The 25,464-nt window shown below is 35.7% G+C and overlaps 1 protein-coding gene across 1 annotated transcript in view; it reads left to right on the forward strand.

The window, feature by feature from the left end:
• The first annotated feature begins 5,158 nt into the window (after positions 1 to 5,158).
• Positions 5,159 to 25,464, forward strand: part of LOC113233083 (protein takeout) — a 29,407-nt gene continuing 9,101 nt past the window's right edge. Inside the window, exons 1-2 of the mRNA XM_026468064.1 lie at positions 5,159 to 5,400; positions 23,310 to 23,428. Coding sequence (XP_026323849.1) covers positions 5,337 to 5,400; positions 23,310 to 23,428 — 183 coding nt within the window. The 5' untranslated portion in view covers positions 5,159 to 5,336. The remainder of the gene's footprint in view (positions 5,401 to 23,309; positions 23,429 to 25,464) is intronic.

Raw genomic sequence — 25,464 nt, forward strand, 5'->3', positions numbered from 1 at the left:
CTTTAAAAAAATCCCTTCCGGACGTTCCCCGGATGCCCTTCAAACTAAGACAAGTCAGGGGAAACCCGAACGGATGGCAGCCCTAGCCTTTTTAGGAAATCATTGTAATAAAATACGCTTTACACAAATGTTTGACGTCATTTCTCTTTAAGCCTTAAAGGCATTATAATTATTAAGTAGAATTACATTTCATAAAAAAACATTTACATGATTTTTAAAGCGCAAAACCACATCGTTATGGATTTTAAAACATTAAAAAATATTTCTACGAATTTCATAACCTGTTCTCGGTTGACAAGTACAGCAGTGTAAATAAGGAAAGACAAATGCGAAATCGAAAATACTGGACCGTCAATGTACATCTAGAAATACAAAACAAATTGATTCTCTATTTATTTATTATTATTACACGTTTATAAGTATCTTGAAATTTTTTTTTATTATGCCGAGTGACGGATGGAGCCATTGCAGTGCCACTCAGAACTTTAAATCGCAATGACCTGAGGCCACGGCCACTGCAGCTGTAACCCAGAGACATAAGACAAGTCCCATGTGCCTGTAATTTGGATGCTGATAAGCGATGACGTGTCAAATAAAATGGTCATAGTTTTGCGAGAATGGCATCTAAAGACTTTTTCGTTGTTTTTGGTGGTTTGCCCTATAATTTACTTCTAAAATGAAAACTTTTGACGTGTTTGTTGTTGTTGGGGTATTATAGTAATAAACCACAACAATTTCATCATTACTGAGATGACAACAGCGAGAGTTTTCATTTTACAAGTAAATTTTAGAACAAAATATCAAAACCAACGAAACAATCTATAGATACCATTTTCGCAAAACTATGATCATGTTGTAATTAAATTTTATTTTATGTCAGTATGTTTCACCACCCTCATATTCAAATTTTTTTTTGTGAAATTACTCCACTAGTTTGTTATAATTATTAATTCAAATTCAATTCAAATTCAAAAAGTTTTTTTCAGACATAGTCCATATTAATGTTAGTTACAAAAAAGTTCTTACAACCTATGTTAATACTAAATTTGTGAAATATTACAATAACTTATAAATTAAACCCCTGGAACCCATGTGGACTGAGTTCCAGTGCTTCCACAATTCATTAACAGGGTTCTCCCAGATCAAACGAACTAGGCTATTGGAACTGCCACGCACGCGACGCATCAGGGAGGCAGTTCTTTTCCGAATAATCGCGCTGAAGCTATCAATTCGTGCGTCCGCGAACATACCTGATGCGCTGCAAAATCGTGGCAGCCCCAATAGCATCCTAAGACCATTATTGTATTGGACACGCAGGGCATTGACCGTCGCTTTAGTGTAATTTGTCCACAGGCTGCACGTATAGAAGGTCTGACAAAACGCCCTGAAGGGTGGCTTTGACATTACCCTCACAACGCGCAAACCTGCGTGACAACATTATTACAACGTACGGCCAACGCTCTGCGCTCCCTCTCCATATCTACATCATCCTGCAGATTTTCTGTGACCCAGTGCCCTAGGTATTTAAACCTTGCTACTCTCTTGAGAGACGCACCACACAAATAAATAGGAGGGATTGAAGCAAGGGCTTTGTTACCGGCTTTAAACACTAAAAGCTCGCTTTTATTTGTGTTATATGTTAGACCGTGAGTCATCGCATACTCCTCACAAATACTTAATAGTTTTACTAGCGCACTGATCGACGGGCACAGCAGCACCATATCATCTGCATAACTAATATTATTGACAGTGATACCACCGATCGAGCATCCAATTCCCGTGCTGCTGAGTCTGGCGATCAGCTCATCTATATACAAGTTAAACAACCTGGGTGAGCTGAGACCTCCTTGTCTCACTCTACACTCTAACCTATACACATCCGAGAGAGCACCTGCCCACCTCACCTGGTTGGTTTGATTAGCGTACCAGAAGCGGAGCAGGTCGATTACCTCACTTGGGGTATTTGTGCGTTTTTCCAATTTGTCCCAAAGGATACTTACTATACGAGACTGTATCAAAAGCCCTGGATAGATCCAAAAAGTAGGCAAACACTGGCGTTTGCCCCCTGGTGTAGTATTGGACGGTATGTTTAAAGCATAAAATTTAAACCCGTTAAAACCAAATTGGGCGTCCTGGGTCTTTACATACTTTGATAACACACCGTCCAGCAGTCCATCCAGCACTTTAGCCGCTACTGTTGCCAGTGATATCGGCCTATAATTGGATCCACCGGAGGCATCTCCTGTCCTATTTTTCGCTATGGGCACAACAATTGTTTTCATCAGGCTGTCGGGAAGGTAGGCATGACTAATGCACAGGTTAAAAAGCATCTTTAGAACCCGGGGCAAGTGTGTCCCAGCATGTAGGAAATGCTCTATACTAAGACCGTCATGCCCCGGTGACTTTCCTCTCGTCATGGACTTAATGGAACGTTCAACCTCCTTGAAAGAGAATCGGACCAGCCCAACAGCCGGACTATCACTAGCAGTGCCCACATCCTGCGTTACCCCAAGCGGGCTCTCTAATTTAAAGTGTTTTCGAAACATGTTCGATACAAAGAATCAAAACAAAGATCGAACTCTTAGATAAAATTCCTTCGATCCAGCTGGATTCGAACCAACAATTTCTAGCAAACCGTACCAGACACTATGCAAACTAAACCACGGAACGAACCAATGGACCTTACGAATCCATTGTGCTTGTTGCACATCTTTGCTTTTGTTTTTTAACGACTTTCTTGTCGTAGCGCAACTTTATTTCTGTGACAAATCTATTTCACGTTATTGCTCATCATCATTCATGTCACCCATCACGCTTACTCTTACCTTCAAAACCGGAACGCAGTAATGCTCACATTACTGCTTGGCGGCTTATAAATATAAATAGCATAACTGCATTTAAAATTGGTTAACGGTAGTAAGTACGTTGAGACAATAATTTACTTAGTCATTTTTCTTTAGTACTGCGTACATTTTGCAACGGTATTAGCACATCTTCATGGAGGCTATGTTTCGTTTATATTAATAATAATAAAACATATAAATAATCTTTAGTTTGGTTTGTAGTAATAAGATCTTTCCTTTTTTTTTCTTTTGTCACAATCGTAGCCCAGCACTAGTGACACACACATAGACTACCACAAATTACACTTAAAATCACGAGAGAAATCAATATAGGCCATACAAATATTTCTCCCGGCTTGGGAATCGAACCCGGGACCTCTACGTGGCAGATCAGTAAAGTTACCGTTCGGCCGCGGAGGCAGTAACTTTCTTGAGAGAAATTAAATCTATTTGTTTATTTTTAGGTTCAATCGTTTACCTGGGACCTCTGTGTGGCAATCCAACATGTTAACTGTTCGGCCACGAAGGTAATTAGTTAAACTTATGGTAGTTTTAACAACAATGGTTCGAGTAGAAGTATTGTCTTTATTTCTTTTTAATAAAAAAACCTGATGGAAAGTGACGACGATGTCGATGATTGAGCATGCACGGTCCAAGTTATAGCGTTCGGAGAACAAGTCCACAGGCAGGGAATTCCGCTTGTTAACCGTTCGCCATGTAAATGTGGAAGCGAAACGCTTAGTACGAATCCTGGGAATATCCACAACATAGGGGTGGAACCTCTACCCGTTTAGTCCCCCGGTGATGAAGTAATATTCAAATATTTTTTTTTTTTTTTTTAATAATAATAACGCACACACTCAACATAGCCCCGCACTAGGGAAACCCTGTGTCGCGGGTGCCATGGACACACACATAGACAACCACAAATTACACCCAAACTCACGAGAGAAATAAATGTAGGCCATACAAACATTTCTCCCGGCCCGGGAATCGAACCCGGGGACCTCTGCGTGGCAGTACGGTATGGTAACCGTTCGGCCACGGAGGCAGTTAAAATTAAGAGCAAAATGTAATTATATATTTAAAGAAGAACGGTGACTCCTAACACAGGCTATGTCAAGCTTAAGGGAAACATCGGCCTCTAAATTAAGCTTATTAACAAATAAAACATTTTTATTTTTTTAATAATAATGTCTCAAACTAGGAAATTCCCTGTAGTATAATAATAATAATAATAATAGCGTAAGTGCGTGCGTGCGTTTCGTTTGGGCGTTTGGGCGTGCGTTCATGCGTGCGTGAGTGCGTGCGTGCATGCGTGCGTGCGTGCGTGTGTGTGTGTGCGTGCGCGGGTGTGAGTCCTACCGGAATCAGACCCGCGACCTCATTCAACAATGTTAGATTTGGTTCTCCCATTAAGTAAATGTATGCTTCTGTTGGGAAAGCCTTCCAACTTCCATAAGCTTAAAACTGAGAATTTATAACAAAATCAGTAGCTTAGTTAAACAAGATAGTATGATATTTAAAATTGAAAACAACAACAAATGTTCAGTATGTAATTAAAGTTTATATGTCAGAACGTTGCATTGCACTGTGTGTTTTATGACATTGTGGCGGTCAAGAAAATAAAAAATATTTTAGACATGCACCCAAAGCACTCTGATACCTTTATTCAAGGCATACACACGGCCAGCCTTGGATATTGGTAAATATTGTAACGAGACAAATCCAATATTTGTACAGTTAACAAAAGGTACGCCTGAAATATTACTTCTGCAAACTATAAAAGCCTTAAAAGCTGTTACCTACTAAAGCAACATTTTTTAACGCACACACGCATAATCCCGCACTAGGGAAATCCTGTAACACGGGTACCATAGACACACACATAGATAACCACAAATTACACCCAAACTCACGAGAGAAATAAATGTAGACCATACAAATATTTCTCCCGGCCCAGGAATCGAACACGGCACCTCTACGTAGCAGACCAGCACGATAACCGTACAGCCACGGTGGAAGTTAAATTAATTTAATGACTGATTCGTTATCCCGTTAGCAATAAACTTTCTCCGTTTTTTATTCTATAACAAAAATGGTAGCCAATATATAGCGCGTGATGATCCATCACAAAGCTCTTAATGGCATGCGTTTGAAGTTAAAGTTTCCCATAAATAGGTCACCGCGATCACGACTTAAAGGCGACAGAATAAAATCAATCGGCATCTTCATAAAAGATCTGATCGGTTATAAAGAACCGGCTACAGTTTGCGGTCAATGCTTGAAGGAAAGGAGAGTGTTCATCCGGCCGGCTGAATGTCTCACACCATTACTCCCGCCGTGGCAGAACGCACCGCACGCTTGCCCGGCTAAAAAAAAGTAAAATACAAATTCTTTTGTTCAAAATTTTTAAATTTTGAACTTAGGACAAAACAGAAAAAGCGCGAATTATTTTAAATTTCGTTGATAATTTTCGTGTTTAAAAAAAAGATGGAGAAATTACTAGTGTTATCAATTTTGACCAGTGTGATATCTTCGGGCTCATCGGACACAAGTAAGTTTTATTTGAAGAAAGTAGACTGACTGGTAGCAATTGTGTCACATGTGTCTTGCTGTGCCACTGTGATAAATAATGGTGATACATTCACGGCAACTTTCTGCCAAATTTATTTCCGTTGAATTTTCAAAAGTTATCCAGAACATAATTTGTTTTTTTCCTATACTTTCATAACTAGACCAAGACCACTCTTGTGTTATTTTAATGATGACTCAAACAATATTAGACTCGTGTTTAAAATACATGCTGCAAAAAAATTAAAATATCATTTAATTATTCTAATTATAAAATTTATTTCATTGACGCATTATTGAGAAAGTTCCGTGACACTTTCACTTACGTCTGTGTCAACTTACACAATTAGCACTCCTAAATTTTTCACTTGAACTTTACTGTTAATACTTTTTTTATATAATGTATAGGTAATTTTATCATACAACCTCACTCCCTGAAACATTTTATTTCCACAGCTATAGTACACAGAGGGAAAGGATTTTAATTATTGTACATTGTATATTTCCTCATGGAGTTATTATTTTGTTTTTAAGATAATAAGACTGTAAAAAGACTTGAAACAGTTGCTTACCTCGTCTGGGAATCGAACGGACTAAATGTGAAAAAAAACATGCTGTTTTTTACGATGTTTACTGTATTTTTATGATGCCGTTCGAAAAGGTCAATTAGTTCCATAGCTCAGTTGGGAGGACGATAGCGACGCCAGTCGGGTCGATGGGTTTTTTCGTATTTCTTCGGCCTTTGTATCATTGATAATAAGAAACTAATGCAGTATTTTTATAAACAATATATGCACGTCATGGCAGTAAAAACATCATGGTATTTAATAAAATAAATTTTGAACAATATTTTTTTTTCGCATGGATGAAACTTTTTACAGTAACCAAGTCGATGAGTGGGTAGAAAGCCCCGTATAACAATACACTTTAAAACTTTTCTTAATAATTACTCAGCAATTCTGTACGAAACTTTCATTCTGTGGTCAGTTTATACAACATCATACAGTGAACGAAATGGCTGATTCTACTTTTTATCCATCATAAGCATCGAACCTTTACGAAGATGTTTTTATAGCAAAAAACAACCAATTCTTTCATTATTACAATAATAGAATTCATAGTAATATTGAATCGCAGGAATGACATCTAAATTTATAATATTTTTTGAATAATTAGTAAGTACATGTGTATATTGTTTATGGGTAATATTTACATTATATGATCATAGAATACATCTGTATATTAGAGACTCAGTCTAAGCTTGGAATGTAATTTTTTTACTTTTAATTTCCATCAAATAGGTCGACTATATCTAACTATTCAAACCGCCTGAAATGTTTTGGAACATAGGACTACATTTTCTCGATGGAAATAAGTTTCTAAGGAAATCTGTTTTTTTTTTATATACATTATAATAGTTCTACATGTAAAAATTGGTCGTCTCACTAGTCTGGACCACTGTCCAACCAACCGGGAAGTGTCCCGGAGCGAATTCCCTTGATCTGATACTCATAGTACAGGGAAGCTAGCCTAAATCGAGACCAGGTTATTACTTTTATTAATCGACTTCAAAAAAAAGGAGGAGGTTCTCAATTCGACTGTATGTTTTTTTTGTATGTATGTTAAGCGATAACTCCGGTATTTGTGCACCGATTTTCATGATTCTTTTTTCGTGGGAAAGAGGATACCGCCATAGTGGTCCCATTTTATTTTGAAGAAAATCGGTGTTGCTGTTTACGCATGAAGATTCATTCATCAAGATTCATTTTTATAAATAGCGCCTAAATTTTATAATAAGGAGCAATTATTTTAATGGTTGATTTTGCTATTCTCTAATTCAAGGCGTTTTTCTCTCTCAATGTACTTTGAGTAGTGAGAACCGATTTTTATTTTCTCCTGTGTCAAGTTCCGTATAGTGGTGAACTAGGGGATGAATCCGGGTTTGCGCACTTTCCGGTAACCGAATCCAATAAAACTTGGCAAATAGATGTTATTCCACGTACTTTCGAGGTCGGTTTTTTATTATCTCCATGTCGTATCGATGACATACACTTTACTATTGTGACCCAGAACTCAGCTACGCCGACCGCGGCACCAGTAATCACAAATAGTCAAACCCAGGTCATCGTTTGAATCACACCGCACAAACTATCCAAACCCGGTACTCTCGTCCTCCGTCCGACATTCGTCCGAAACAATTACTGTGAAATAAGTAATTCTCCACCAAATTAAAAAACAATATCTTACACGAAGCTTCATTTGTATCATAAATAAATAAATAAATAACGCACACACTCAACATAACCCCGCACTAGGGAAACCCTGTGTCGCGGGTGCCATGGACACACACATAGACAACCACAAATTACACCCAAACTTACGAGAGAAATAATTGTAGGCCATACAACTATTTCTCCCGGCCCGGGAATCGAACCTGGGACCTCTACGTGGCAGTCCGGCATGGTAACCGTTCGGCCACAGAGGCAGTTAAATGCGTGCGTGTTTAAATATTTAAAAAAAATCATGCGTGTTTAAATTTGTTCTAACTGAATCCGAAGCCTTTTTAAAGACTTCCAGCAGGTCGATTGAGAACGATAACTCTGTTGTCGATGGATTCGATTTGATGTCGTACGATTTCTTTTCATTTTGATTTACAACACCCGAACCAAACGGCAAATAGTCGTATTCGAAACCGAACCGAAATGACGTCACACCCGTACGATTACTCGAACTTCTCGACCGGCAAAGGCTACAAACGTTATTCAGAACACAGTTTATCGAACGCCCGATTGTTTACAAAGCAAGAATGTAATATAGAAACGTCTTGTTCTTTTAAATAAAGTCTGGGATTTTATTCAATTTTCCTATTTTACAAAATATTATTGTAATGCAAGACTAATGCATTCCTATATTTAAGCCTTTAATTTCATTAAAAATGTATATACCTAAAAGGGTTTTCATATTTCACATAATCTATTTCACCGACTAACTCCGTAAACGCTGTTGGATAACGATTTGTTGTTGTTGGAATCCGAATGGAACGTTTAACTCGAATTTTCTGAATAGCTCGGAAAGTGCCCTTCGATTCGAGAACCAATCGAACTTCGAAAAGAGATATTTTATCGAACGATTCTGTTAAAATATCGAAAAGTTCTGAATCGGGGTCCTTATCGGCCATGGCAATTCGTATCCAGAATCAAGTCTCTGAGAAGGTTGGATTATTATTATCATCTATCTTTCTTTTATTAATTTTATAAATTTTACAAGAATGGGAATGAGAACCATGCTATAATCGCACCCGTCTAAAAGCCAGCAAACTTAATGGCGTATCAGTGTAGCTAAAAGAAATCCCATGCGGCTTACGTGTCGTTATATAAAACTGTCATTAGGCGGAAGAGGAAAGTGAAAATGTACAACGTGTTGAGTAAGTTACACGCAGGAGTGCACCGACACTTACAGACGTACTTAGCAATTTCTATCATAGTTTTGTACCCACCACTAGAAAATAATTGAACGGCTTTTGTGGTAAGGAACTTAAATAGAGCAGGAAAGAGTACAGCGAGACTGAGTATAGACGTACTTAAAGCAATTTCTATCAGAGTTTTGTATCTGTCTTTGAAACTACTTGAACGACTTGAACGAATGAAAGATCTCAAAAAGAGCAGGAGAGAGTACAACTACATTGAGTACAGACGTACTTAAAGCAATTTCTGACATAGTCTTGAACGTATCACTAGAAACTTCAACGGGTATAATTGCAAGATCTGATTGGGACTCTATTGAAAGTGGAGCGGCGTTTTATTACAGATTTTTTTGTATCACATTATGAGTCATTGTTAGCTTGTGATTTTTGCAAATTACTTAGGTACAATTTTCAAAGCCATCTTGGAAAGTTCAAAGAGCATCCAATTAAAATAAATTATTGATATTTTATTTTATTGCACCTTAAATTCCATTTAAAACGAATGAGTAACGATTATTATAATAACAGATGTAATGTTCAATGACGTAATACAATTTACGAATTCTTTCATTAGAAAAGGTAAATTCTATCGGAATAAAATTCAATACTATATGGAATATTTATCTACTCGCTTTACTGTCAACAACAATAAAAAATAATCGCGGTATAAATTCAGCGAGCTTACAAAATTTAACTCGAAAACTTTTTAAATTTAATAATTTCTAAAACATTTATAAATCGAAACAACGATAATCGTTTTAATTTAGTTTCGGATGGCACAATGAAACGCATCTGAATCAATGTCGGGTCGATATTCAGCCGAAGATCGTGATTTCACTGTATTTGCGGAATCCTTACTCCGAAACTTCATATTACAGCGCACATGAAATCAAACACTGTTATAATTCAAAATTGTGGAATTGAGAAAACACGACAAAGTTGAAAGTTAAAAAAAAATACTGAATAAAGCCAGTGAATTAATTAATTAATTATATCCTCGTTTATAAATGGATAATTAAACAAAAATAATCACATTACACCCAATAGTATGCCCATGCAGTATTTTTTCTAAATTTCGTTGCGTGTGCGAGATATAGTGTCGAAGTTAGCCAACATTTTCATCATAAAACCAACAAAAAAGCAACGATAGCAATCTTCTGTATATTAATTGCGATAGCTATACGACAAGAAATACGGGCAGATGTAATATAGAGACGACTCAAAGTAAGCGCAGTTTCTTGAGACCGCTTTTTGATGGTATTAAAGATGTCAGCGCCTACCAGTTGCGAAGCGTGAAAATTAGTAAATCCGGAGCAAAACAAAAAACACTTGCCTTCATAAACTTATTAGCGCACAAGATACTAGTACACTTTATTTCACTGGTTAATTATTCTACACATAAAATTAAGCACAAAATGTAGTAATTTTGATATTTGCTGATACGTGGAAATTTTTAGGCAAGTCGGTGGGCATCGAGTTACACTGGCGCCTACTGCGAGTGTTTCATAAAGTCTTTTTCTTTTTGATGTCATCTGCTATGTTTGCCTGACCGATAGATACTTATTTGCAAGGGGATATGTTTTTGTGAAATTACTCCACTAGTTTGTTATAATTATTATAAAAAAAAAGAAAGAGGAAGACGTTCATTCATTCTGGCTGGATTCGAACCAGCACCCTCAGGCAAACCGTGCCAGAAGCTCTGGAAATTAAGCAAAGGAAACGAACCAGCAGATCTTACGAGTTCTTGTATGTGTTTTGTTGCAGATCTTTGGTCTTGGTTTTAACGACTTTTTTGCCGTAACGCCATCTGTGAGAAATTTATTTCTTCACTCAGGAAGGCTCCTGATACAGTTACCAACGCTGACTAGAAATGTCGCTTATATTTGTGAACGATTTATTGGAAAATATAATGAGTGAGTGTCTTGCCTATGTTGACGATACCAAGATTGCATCGATCAAGACCTCAATTTGACCAAGTCGTGGAGTTGTGAAAATCGCATGTCATTAAATGTGAAGAAGTGTCAGATTGTAACTATTCAAAAAAAAAAGGACAATAATGACAATAATTGACTACGCCTACACTTTAACTATAAGATGTTAGGGTTCATTTTCCGTACCCCGAAGCCGTTTAAGCATGAGCAATCCTGGATCATATTATATAACGCACTCGTTTGAAGCACGTTTGAATACTGACCATCGATCCGGTTTTCCATATACAATACACACATCGATCAGATAGAATCTTTTCACCGTAGATTTCTAAGAATGCTTTGCAGTAGACTTGGGTACGTCTCACGTAAATTGTTAGGTTATGAAGACAGACTCAATAAGTTTAATGTAGAAACTCTTGACCACTGTCGAGTTACCAGTGACTTATGTATATTGCACAAAATAGTTAATGGCGGATTTGGTGACATATTACTGGATAAGATTTGTAGTCTGATGTGTAGAATATATAATAATATTTGTTGTAAACATGATGCATTCCTTGGTAGTCTTCCCGCATTCAAAAAGTCCGTCATTAAACGGCTCACTTGACATGTTTTGAGATTCTTTTGTTCTTTCTCGTCTTCTATTTTAAAATTCTTCTGTATTCGTATTATTGTTTTTTGTTCATAAGATCGCATAATCTATAGTTTTCTGAATGCTGTGTACAGTTATAATTGGAATGCAGATTTAGTGACGTTTCTTTTTAAAATAATTTTGTTTGAGAATAATGATGTATCTGTTTTCTAATTTCTAGTAAATAATAATTGTAATTTTTATGTTTATTGAATGTCACGATGTTTCACTATTATGATATTTAATTATTTTTTTGTGAAATTACTCCACTAGTTTGTTGTAATAATAAAATGTTACTAATTGCCTGGCACGCAGAGGTCCCAGGTTCGCTTCAGAGGCCGGGAGAAATATTTGTATTGCCTTCATTTATTTCTCTCGTGAGTGTGGGTGTAATTTGTGGTTGTCTATGTGCGTGTCCATGGCACCCGCGACAGTGGGTCTCCCTAGTGCGGGGCTATGTTGAGTGCGTGCATTATTATTAATTGTAAACGATTTAACTAAAGTGATCCAATAAAGCAAGCCTTTGCCTTGACCCCTTAGTTTTCCTTTTTAATATTTTTTGAGTGAACCTCAAACTATGTAATACCCAACACGTACTCACTTCTATCCTCCTAATCTTGTGTAATTAAATTCAAAGTAAAAAGAGTGAACCTCAAACTATGTAATACCCAACACGTACTCACTTCTATCCTCCTAATCTTGTGTAATTAAATTCAAAGTCAAAAGAGTGAACCTCAAACTATGTAATACCCAACACGTACTCACTTCTATCCTCCTAATCTTGTGTAATTAAATTCAAAGTAAAAATTATCTTTTCAAGCACTAGTTCACTGTTACGCAAATTACCACGTTGTTTCAATGCTCTAGTTCGTCTACGTTTTCTTTCGTTTTTATCTCTATTATATAGGCTCGTATTTGTAGGTTTATTTACTTTTTAATTTAACAGCTTCCGTGGCTGAACGTAACCTTCCGGATCGAGTGGAAAAATATTTGTATCACCTACATTTACTTATATCGTGACTTTGAGTGTAATTTGTGTGTGTACATGGCACCCGCGGTACAAGGTTTCCCTAGTACGGGGCTATAAAAAGAATATCCTCTAAATTAATAATAACGCACACACTCATCTGAAGCTACATTTCATCAAACGTCAATGTGATTTTACTTTCCTATTTGAGCATGGAAAGTTATAGTCTGATTTTTAAACCTTTCTCCTGAAAAGTTGTTTTACAGATGTAGCCTTATTACACCAAGGATGCAACTTAGGCTGCTAAGAGCTTGACTCATGTTTGCAGTTAATGCGTGAACTCGTAATCAGCTTCATGCAGTCGAGGCCTCGGCTCTAGTCAATCTGTTAGCAGCCTATTCACACACTGTTTAAGTCAATAAATACTTTTAAAAAGTTTACGAAACAGCTACAAGTAATTTTTTGAACACGATAATTTACTATTTTTAACAAAACATTACACATAATAAATAATAATTGGGAAAGCAAACACAATATATGTTTTGATTTGATTTCTTCATCATTTAAAGAGGTCCATCAAATTGGGTTTCAAGTACATACCCACATACTTAAAATGTTTCGGAATCTAATTTATTTGACATTATGTTCGTGTGAGCGTCATAGAATTCGTATAAGTAATGCGTTATTTTAATAAGAACGTAACTTAAAAATAGAGGCTGTCGAGCAATAACGTTTTAATATTTACTAAAAAAATTACTTGGATATTGTTTCTAAATAAAGTATATTGCTTTTTATTATTTTATATCAATTTTTTATACAATAATAAGTGTAAAAAAATAGTAAATAATGCCTATTCACTCTCGCCTTGAAAACCACCACCTCAGTCAATCGTGACCATGGGACCTGTAAAGGACCCGAAACGTTGGTTTGTTCGAAAAAACAAATATACGCGATTTAAATCCGGAATATATTTCAATTCCTATGTGTAACAATCGCAAAAACCTAAGAACTCGATATGTCACAATGATTAACTAAAGACAATTATAAAGACAAATATAGTTAATTCCCACACACACAAACACACACTCTCACTCACACACTCACACACACACAACACACACTCTCACACACACACACACACAACAAAATTCTTGCCCTCTAGTCTTCAATTTTATTTATATTTATAATTTTTTTATTTGTATAAACCTAATTTTGAGTAACTTTCTCTCATAGCAATCATTCGTGACGCAGTCAATGTTATTTTTTTGATACTTTATCCGTATGCGGAGGCCTGGAGACCTATAGCACAGGGTATCCTAGTTTAGGCTCCAGCCTTCACAGACAACAAATGTTTTATTACTTATGAATGTTCAATATGGTTGAAATTGTGTGTGAAGGAAATAAAATTTATTATTATTATTATTATTACAATTAGAAATAGCTGTAGTAGCCTAACGGTTTGACCTACCGCCTCTCAATCAGACGGTCATGGATTCGAATCTAGGCTTGCACCTTCGAGTTTTTCGGAATTTATATGCTAAATTTAATTTGAAATTTACCGTAAGTATTTCGGTGACGAAATCTGCACGTCGAAGAAGGTTCACAACCCTCAGAAAACGTATCAAGGTCCCGACCCGCATTGCGCCAGAGTATGGCCTATAAAGCCTGAAAGGAGACCCGTACCCAGCAGTGTAAATGGGATGATGATGAATTGTGAAATTCATGAACTGAATTGTCTGTGAATGATGATCATTAGAATGGCATTATTTATATTACCATATTTATAATAATAACAAGTGAACTAGAAGAATATAATTAATTTTCCCTTGTAATAAATAGCTGCCTAGTTAGACCTATTTTTAAGCTCGCCTTTAATTGTCAAATATCACGTGCGTGCGACTAAATGGCAAAATGATGTATTAAGTAACAAATGAGCCTATTATTGAGGTAGGCATTCTTTTGATGAATGGTTTAGTGTCACGCATATCCAATTATATGTAGGTAACATCGCAAGATTCGGTTGGTCGTATATAGAATGAGGAAAAAGGTATAACTCGTCATCTAAGAACTACGCTACTTGGGGAATTGTACATTTTGACAATAAGATTCCGGAGCATGTATTATGATTGTCATTTCCTGACTTCAAAACTACTTTAATTGAATGATTATAAAAATATTTTAATTGAAAAGTCATATCACAAAATTTAAGACTTTGTGTTAGATAAAGACGTAATTAAAGACGGCATGGCTTTCGTTTGCAAATTTCATTCAAAGCTTATTTCATGGCATTTAACTGCGTCCGTAGCCGAACGTTTAACATTCTGGTCCGCCACGCCCCAGGTTCGATTCCCGGGCGGGTAGAAATATTTGTATGGCCTACATTTGTTTCTCTCGTAAGTTTGGGTGAAATTTGTGGTTGTCTATGCGTGTGTCCATGCCACCCTTGATACTGGATTTCCCTAGTGAGGCTATGAATGTGTGCGTTATTAATTATTATTATTTAAGTTTACTTGAAAATACACCTGGATCTCTACCACGAAATTACTGTGACAGTTGTCGCTAGCGACCGCGTAAATTATTTCACAATTTTGTATGACAAATTTACAACATAAAAGAAAATTAACACGTTTCAACAAAATTTAACAAGTACCGATGTAAATTAAACAAATAAGTTACAGGCAAAATACATATTAATAACCTCTATGAAGATGCTAAATCAATGAAGCTTAAATTCGATCATCTTTTAGTTTCGTAATATAAATTCCTACCTTGCCAAAATGCATCTACTGACGCTATCCACTGGTAATTAGTACTAAATTAACTTGGCATTATTACAAGTAAAACTTTAACTTAGCTTGTACCTTAGCAATTATTTTCATTGCAAGGGACAACTATTCTAGATTCGCTAACCTTCAAGGTGTTCTAAATACAAGAATAATTAAGTAAGTAAGTACACAGTAGCACAAAATTAATACTCGTTAATAAATACTCGTTTGTTGACAGCAGCCTATTAACTTTAAAGGTTGAAAAAAAAACCACGTTCCCATAGAGCTTTTCTCATTAAGTGCAAGAAAATTATACAAATATGTTGACAACAATAAGTTACTGAAAACCGGGAAAGTAAATATTGTGCGTAAATAACTTATTATAACATTACCATTCTAATGATAGGCCTTTTTTAAAATCTTATTATTTATTAAGCATTAGCTATAGAGCCATCAGCTTAAAAAGGTAACAAATAATTAAAAAACGTATAATCTTATACTGAAAATTAATTCATGTAAAAACTGAAACTACAAAAACCGGCTATTTTAAAACAATTAATAAAAAAAAAACACACGCACTGCGCTGCAAAAACGAGCGAACGACTAGGCTGTGTGACACTTTTCCTTGGTCAATTCGATGTTATACAAAATTCATATTTATTCATATATAATTAATACTAATTACAAACATCTTGACACTAATTAAAAAAAACATGTGTTATTAAAAATCTAACATTGATATCTGAAAATTTTATAAAACATACCAACAAGAAAAATACATTCAATAACAATACATTCATACAATTTCTTATTATCCAGAATCCACACAAATTTGATTCAAAGAGCATTTAAGTTTATTTGAAAAGAGCAATCCCTAGAGTTTCTTGCTCGTTCTTCTCAGGGAAATCAGCGTAGTATGTGACATTTTCAAGTGTAAATTTAATTTAATTATGGAACAAATGATTCTTTGACTTTGAAACTGCGAACAAAAATATTGCTAAACAATCGTTTGTAATCTGATAGTTCAAATTTACCTTCTAAAAGTTAATCGATACGGATGAAGGAACCGATCTCGATTGATAGAATTAACTGTATCAGAGGTGAAGCGGTGTTCGCAATGACGGACTTGTCCGGTCATCGACCGCGGCTGCATGTCCATCCAACCTGTTGCATTCCTGGTGACTATACGTCCGGAAAACACCTGAAGGAAATTTCTGTAACAAAAATAAGATAAAATAGATGGAAAGGATTCAAATGGGAATTTCAGGTCGCAACTACAGAAGGCCATTTTGACCGAAAATTTTATAAGTTTTATAAGTTGGTACAATTATAGGCACATGGGACATATCAACTTATGGTTCAGTGTGACGGGCGCAGTGGCAGTGCCCCTCAGATCTTTGCGATTTAAAGCTCTGAATGGCACTGCAACTGTTATAGATAGACGTGTCGCTTGACTTGTTTGTTACGTCACTTGGTATTATAAAAAAATAAAAATAAATAAATAAATAAAATATCATTATTCATCGACTGTTCCATCAATTCTATAGGTATTAATAGTACGCAATATACATTTATGTAACGTATTTATATAGTTTTAATAATTTAATGTTTTTGGTTTTTTTTTTATTATATAATTTTTGTTTTGTTTTGTGTACGTAAACCCTTTATTGTATTTATTGTATATTTAAGTCTGCAGGAAGAAATTTCTGTTAGAAAAAAGCAGTACTTTTGTTTGTGTTTTCCTTGTTACTAATATTTTTCTTTTTTTCTGTACAACAAATAACAAAAAAATCCAGGGTCCTCATATGTCGAAATTTCTTTTATCACATGAATATTGTAAAAATAATACAAACATATTAGAAATAAAGTACGTATATGTGAAATGTTATAACTCTACTATTTAAAGCATAAAAAAGTAACCACTAATTTCGTTCGTAGAATGATTAAACCTCTCTTCAGAAAAGTTGTAAGTTTGCACATGTCGCCTTATTTCACCAAAGGTTAGAAAATATAGATCAACAACTAAGATTTGTTTGAAAACCTACTTACAACCTACACGTAGAGCACAAGCTTAATTTATTAATCTTTTTTCTCATAGATAGCGCTACGACTAAAAAGTCGTTGAAAAACCAAATACAAAGACACGACAAACACATAGAAAAATTCGTGAGGTCCGCTGGTTCGTTCCGTGGCTCAGTTGGTATAGCGTCTTGCACGGTATGTTAGAAGACACCGGTTCGAATCCGGCCGGATCGAAGGAATTTTTTTTGTGTGTTCGATCTTTGTATTAATAATTATATTAATCTTTTTTTATAAAAAGAATCTGAAAAGTTCGTGAAATTACATCTATTTGCCAAGTGTTTCATCCCCTAGTTTGCCACCCCTAGAGGTGGAATATTTTCTTCAAATATTAATATTTTCTTCGAAAAAAAGAATAATCAAAATCGGTTCACAGTTGGACATAGTTATGCAAACAAGAACCAACCCACGCCTCGAGTGAAATTGAGTTATGTATATAGGTAGAACACCAGACGTGTCCTTTACCCGCAATTTTCTGGCAATAGACCAAGCCAAAACGGAGAAAATAAAAGTCCTTCAGGGTACCAACCCGAAATCAGTAACTTTTTAATAGCTAAAAAGAACTATGCTGCTTAACTTCATATAATGTATTTTTTTAAATATGCTAAGTGGATCCATGTCACATGTACTGAAGTACTGTAAATATTTAGCGTTTTCATTACGAAAACTTGAACATGGATCTCGTTAACTAAATAAAAAGATACATAATGTTTTATATTTATTGCTATATAATATAATAGTTTCCCTATATCATTCTCAATGCTACACATAACTCACGTTGTTTGTCTCAAATAACTTACCTATTTATTTCTTCACACTGTTTTTACAAAAAAAATATTCTTGTTATTTAATTCTAATTATCTCGAAAGCGACATTTTGTGGGTTGGTTCTAGTTTGCATAACTATGTCCAATTGTCTGAGTAATCGCGTAACATACACATGAAAGAAACACAGTCGATTTGAGAACCTCCTCCTTTTTGAGTTGGTTAATAAAATAAAAGGAACTGACAACGAACAATGGCGATTTTTGCTCTTATCGTGTCGATGCTTATTTTATTTTTAAAATATGTAGACTGAATAATATTTTACCGTGTTGAGATTTTTCCTCGTGTAATGTAAATGTATGAAAGAACCACCTCAAAACGCACAATGATATTAGTTAGACACGACAACGCAGACCCTAACTGATCAATCCTTTGACCCAAACTCAAAACCCAAACTCATGAGAGAAATAAATATAGGCCATACAAATATTTCTCCCGGCCCGCGAATCGAACCCGGGACCTCTACGTGGCAAATCAGTAAAGTTACCGTTCGGCCGCGGAGGCAGTAACTTTCCTGACAGAAATTAAATCTATTTGTTTGTTTTTGGGTTCAATCGTTTACTTTCTATATTCAGTTTTATTTTTTATTTTTTTTAAGCTGACTACCTCGTAGCCGAAGTTCAGTAAATAAAACAAAAATGTTGAATGGCGTCTTCAGAAACTCGAGAGTCAAGTGTAGTGAGTAGGTATTTTTCTGTTCATATTTCTGTTGACCAAATCCGATTACGAAATGAAAACGTTTTAACACAGTAATTCGTTTTTTATGTGACTTCAAATGGCGTTTAGGGAATTTGTAATGATTTTTCCCATTACAAATCACTGCGTAATTCTACACCATCATTTTGAAGTAATAATATATTACAGCAACAAATAATAAGAAAAATATCGACCTTATCATAATTAGATAAGCCCTAAGATTTCACAAGTGCGTTCAACAAACCGCACTTTAATGTACGTCGTGACCGTAAAAGTTTCTGCAATTATTTTAATGCGTTAAGCTCGAAGCGGCTAGAAAAATCAAACCGAGAGAGAAATATAGGGTATGTGTCACAATCACGTGCACGACGTGAAATATTAGTTTTTCTCGAGTGCTACACATTGCAAATGAAACTATTTTGTCTGATCCAAAATTAAGTATATTACAGCAGACTTACCTTGACCATAGGATCTGTAAAGTACCCGAAACGTTAGATTTATTCAAAATAACGAATATATGATATTTAAATCGTAAGCATAGTTTCATGAATTATATACTTTTTAAGAATAATGGTAATAAAAATTACAATTGCGTCATCCATATATTATTAAAAAATAAAAAATGACTCCTTATTCAAATATATTAATAATTTACCATTACCATTAATTACATTTTTTTTTATAAAGTTGAATTAGGAATGATCTTTTCACGTAAAATACTAAATTATATTTTCAAATTTTAAATATTCAGGCTTCTTTCATAAAAGCAAGTAATACCTACATACTGTCCTTACCTATTGGTCGATTCGCTCTCGTAACAAAAGAGCAATGTCTTTTACACATTGTGTCTCGTCTACTTTATTCACGGCAAACAGCATAACACGCAGCACAACTAAAATTTTGCCATAACCCGTAATGGTTAAGATAATTTCTTTCACGTTCTGGATAACTTTAACATACCATGCATCAGTTGGAAGAATAACGAGCCTAACTTCGCTAAAATAGGGACAACGTTAACTCAGAATACTTCTCACACACTCACACACACACACATACATACACACACATACATACACACACACACACACACACACACACACACACGCGCGCGCGCGCGCGCGCGCGCACACACACGCACGCAAACAAACACACACACACACACACACACACACACACACGCGCGCGCACACGCACACGCACACGCACGCACGCACGCACGCACACACACATTATTCTACATAATAAGATCAGCACTTAATTTAGTCATAATTGTCCCGGTTTGGAAGAACAGTGACTTCTGACTCAAGTACTTTCATACTATTACTAACTGACTCCGTGGCCGAAAGGTTACCGTTACCATACTGGACCGCCACTCAGAGGTCCCAGATTCTATTCCCGAGCCGGGAGAAATATTTGTATTGCCTACATTTATCTCTCGTGAGTTTGGGTGTAAGTTGTTACAGCTAACCTGTGATACGTGTATAAATTCTTGATTTCGCACGTACATAACTATACCCAGTATGTCTTACCCATATGTACATATAAAGTGTTAGGTACCTCCTATTCGACACCGTGCATTCTCTCACGAATATCTTACAAACAAAGCCGCGCGAAAATCACCAATTCGAAGGCCTCTAAAACACTGTATTGCTTATACCTATCGTTCATTTTAAGCTGTAGTCACACATAGATATTGCATTTGCATATTTTTTGGTGGGCAACAAAAATTGAACCAAAAAATATTTGCTGAGCTGATCCAAAACTTTTCACATATCCTCTAAAGCAGAGGGAGACGAGTTAATTAGTTGTAAGGTGCTTTTTTCTTCAAGTACGCTTATCTGGTGTTACCTACTTTGTCATCGATTGTGTCAACGTTACATTCACGGCATATTTTCTAGGACATGAGAAAGTCTTTAAAAATGTCCATAATGATCTGGCTTAGTGACTATAATGCATACCACCATGTCATTCATTTGACAACCTCGGTGGACCAATGGTATGTGCTGTGGGCGCTGTGTGAAAAGGAGGAAATTAACTTTCTTGAAGTGTTTCTGGTCTGGGTATTCTGCGTAGTGCCGCGAATTTAATTTCGTTACCTGGTACACATAGTATAGGAAATTCCCAACATAGTCTGAGCACTTAATTGTTATCGTCGATAAAATTACAAAATGATTACTTAAAATTATCTAATTATATTTATTGCGAGTGATGGCAGACCAGTAGAAAATAGTTGTTTCTCAATTGAAAGATTGAGCGGCGATCCTAATTTCTGTGGTAGTTTCTTTTTATCGTATCGATGACACTATAAACTTGCCATCGCGGTTAGAGGATTTGCCAATCGCTATAAAGTGGTCGCCGATTGTTGGCCAGGGTGCGCCAGACGTATAGTGGTATCAATGTGGTGGCATGAAGGTATGACTTTATTTTTAAGTTACATAAATTTTGTGAATATTTAGTAGCAATCAAATACTTGTACATAGATATCGTTGGCAACAATACTCGTGCTAACGTTGAAGGGTTTCATCTTTATGAAACCCGCACATCGGAGAAGATTCACAAACTTACGAAAACATGTGATGTCCCCACATTGCCGATCATGATGATGAAAAAAGCGTATTACTTAAATTGAATAAAATTTTGTATGTTTTAATAAATAAAAAATCTCAATCAAAGTGTCAAGAATAGAGTCGCTGTACCTAGTTCTACAGCAAATCAGTACGCTATTTTCGAGATTCAGGGCCATAAAAGATGGCCGCGGCCACTCATTAGCAATATTAAGGACACCTCGCTATAATAAATGTCTTTTAAATAGCGGTAATTGTTCCTAAGGTGGACCGGTCCGTGTGCGGTTTTCGTATCGTAAAAAAAGTGTTTCAATAACCTATTTTCGTTATTTTGATTTCTCGCTTTGTGAAAGTAATGGTTCCTATTAGTGTTAAAACACGCGTTCTCTCCTCCGGTATGGGCGACAATAGGTCCTATGATAGTGTAGCATAAAAGAGGTTTGTGTTTGTGAGTTATTATGTATAAATTCAAATACGTTTCTTTGCAATATAAGTACCCATCTAAACGCAATTTTTTTATTTTTAAACATAGTGAGGTTCAGCGAAATTGTACGGCAATACTAATCCTGTGTATACACCACCTTATGTATTGTATTCTCTATCGACCGCTGCGCGGGCGCAACTAAAGCTACCGTTATGCGTGAAGCGAGACCAGCATACTAATTGTGTGCCGAAGAAAGCTACAACAGCTGACGAATTCTTGTCACCGGTTTGTTAGTCATCAACATAAATATAGACAGATAATGAGGAAGTGTACTATTCAATACAACATAAATTATTAATGTGATTAGAATTATCAAGCCATTGTTTCGTGTGTGATTCCGGGTAGGAATAGCATCAACCACATGTGTGTGTCGTAGAAACTGACTAAGGCATAAATATACATAGCAGCAATGCTCTTTGTACGGGAAAAGCACCTAGTTATGAGACGAAGACGAGAAATTACTTGTGAAAATTGTGGGTTACGTTATTTAGTGTTCTGTAATCTAAAAGCTTTTGGTACAGGGACAGTCGATGCCTTAACATACTTAACCCTCTAGCCGACCTTTTCGTTTTGAGAGCCTTTTTACGCATTCAACAGAAAAGTGTAAAAGAATTTCAGCTTTATGATTTAAATATTTATGGTTTATTATTCGTAGCAGTACAGCTCCTTGTGAAAGAGTTCGTCCAGGGAAGTGCTGCCACCTTACCTATTTCTGCCGCCAGGCAGTAATGTCGCATTACTGTATTCCGGTTTTGAAGGGTAAGGGTGCTGGTAAAACTACAGGCACATGGGACTTGCCAACTTATGTTTCAGGGTGACGGGTTTAGTGGCAGTGCCCCTCAGATCTTTGCCATTTAAAGCGCTGAGTGGCACTGCAACTGTTATGGACAGGCATGTAGCTTACCATCAGGCGCACGTCTTGTAATCTCAAACTCGGGAATTCCCTGTAAAATCAAAGAAATTAATTCCGTAGCACTACCCAGAACACCCGAAATGAAGAATGACCAGAAATAATTTAGAATAGTCATTAAAAAGTAAATTAATTATACACTATAATATAATAAATAATATATAATTATCCCACCCTCCCTCCGCGGAGGAAGGGTGCGATAATTAACTGCATGAAAAAAAATTATTCAACACAAGCGCAGCTATTTTGCACGATCTAACCTTCACTGGGTTCACGGAGCAGCAAATTAATTTACTTCCAATTTTATTAACATGGACTTCCGCAAAATAACGCCTGAATCTATTAATTACTTGAAAATCGAAATCTGAAAGTTCCCATCTACAACCAAGAGTGTCATAATAGTAATAATAATAATAATAAAAAGCGAAAAATCAATGGGACTGTACTGTACGAGTGCATGAAAAGAGCCTCCCCGCATGACTTACCATTGCTGTACCTATACATCCTACGAACGTGTGATAAGAAGAAGAATGGGACTGTAGCTTTATAAATATTGACCAAGTTGTATTTGTTTGCAGATATGTTCGGCGGGCGATGCTCTAAAAGCGACCCCAACGTGGATGCTTGTCTCCTGCGCAGCTTTAACACTCTCGTTGAATACCTGAAAGGTGGAGCGCCAGAGTTCGGCATTGAAGAGGTACCATTGCATGCTTAGACTAAAGTGTGTATACTCGAGAGACCGTCGTAGTCGTTATGTAGGCATGTAGCAAAGAATCCACCTTTTATTTCTACATGAATCAAATATTGGACTAGACCAATGGACCAACTGTGACCCGAGAAGGGCTTTAATGCGGCCTACCAACGTTCTTCTAAAGTAGGAGTGTATAGCCCTCGGAAATGTATTTTGATAGTCTAGTCTATATCAGCAGACAAAAACATACATAATGTTAAACATACTCACAAAATAACATTACACTACACAACAATGAAAAAATATTTCAAAAGAAAATGCATCTTTTTTTAAATTCTAAAAAAATAATGTAAAAAGTTTGACCACCTCTGGAGTAGACCAACGGTAGACAGCTTAACTCGAAATAGATATATTACAATCACCTACCAATGAATCGCCATCTTATGCCGAAACTGGTCTGAGACTTTGTTCTACTCCAGTTTTTCTTGACATGACTTCGGTGTTCCAGTTAGCAATCTAAGTATTCAATTCCCAGTAGGACCAATTACTTAATTTGTTAATTACAGACCCAGCATGACTAGTGTGTGTTTGTACGACATGACGAAAAACAGAGAACCACTATTCATTAAAAATCAATATTACAAATCTTAACAGCGACATCTACTGTCAACCTCTGTTAGCTGTAAATGTTGACTAGTATTTATGTGGTTTGTGGGTTGAGTGAAGAAAAACTTTCATAGATTTCTCACGGGTGCGCTACGACAAAAAAAGCCGTTAAAAACCAAAAACAAACATCTCTAACAAGCGCATAGAGAAATACATGAAGTCTGCGAACTCGGCCTGGAACTCAGTTGGAAGAGCGGTTGCCCTAGATTGACAAAACAGGCACAGGTTCTAGTCCTGACAGATTGAAGGAGATTTGTTTTGTGATCTTTGTTATTAATAATTGCCAATGACCAATATGTATATTATACTATTAAATAAATACAACAGAAATATTAATTGAACCCAAGTGAGCAAAGGTGGTCTTGTCTCTAAAATAGATCACTTCCAGCCAATCCAAGGCAGTGAGAGCTAAGGTTATAAGCGGGCATCAGCGTGCAAGAGAGAATGACAGAGAAATATAATAAGCCACGTTGTATAAAATAAATTATCGGTAGCTTACTTATTATCGAAAAATAAACCCAATTTCGAGTGTATTCAGAAGTATATGAAGAACCGGAATTGGATATCAAGAAGCTAACATCTAGCTTTTCGCTTATCGGAGTTATTAAAATTTGTCTAAGTTTGTCATTTATTAGTCATTTAAAGGTTATAACCACAAAATCAGGACCCGAAAATCAGCAAGCGTCCTTAACCTCAATTTTATAACTATGAAAATAAATTTCGTAAATGTTTATTCTTTAGTTAAATACTTACTACCTAGGTGTAAAAAACGTTCGACTGTAATATGAAATGATGATTCCAATCATACTAAAAAGTTAAATGGTCAACAGAAACTAAAATTATTTACTTTAAAAATATTTCAATATTTTTTTAAAATAAATTGGTTCGTGTATTGTTGCCCGATAATATTTTCTTTTTTATTCTTATTATATTAAGCATATATTAAACGTGTGTAATTGTGGTTTTTCCACTTCGTTAAGCACTTGATTAATTATATAAAAAAAAAATTATTAATTAAGTATATAAAAATAAATAACTTTTAAAAAAAAAACGACCTCAAAATTTCGTGGAATTAATCTATTTGTCAAGTTTTATTGAAATCGTTTTTGCCACCCTTAGAGGTGGAATATTTTTTCAAATTTAAACGGAACCAATACTGAGGTACACTCTTTCCAACAACAAAAGAATCATCAAAATCGGTTGACAAATTATCGCGTAACGTACACAAAAAATATTATATATAAATTGACTGCAATTGAGAATCTCCCCCTTTTTTTAAGTCAAAAAGAAAAGAAAATTTTAGTTTTCACCTAGTCCATAGGTTCCCAAACTTTCTGGCTCTAGGTAAGATAACAAAATTTCAACGCCCTCTACAA

Source organism: Hyposmocoma kahamanoa, unplaced genomic scaffold (genome assembly GCF_003589595.1).
Source record: "Hyposmocoma kahamanoa isolate Upper Pololo Valley unplaced genomic scaffold, ASM358959v1 78, whole genome shotgun sequence".
Lineage (NCBI taxonomy): Eukaryota > Metazoa > Arthropoda > Insecta > Lepidoptera > Cosmopterigidae > Hyposmocoma > Hyposmocoma kahamanoa.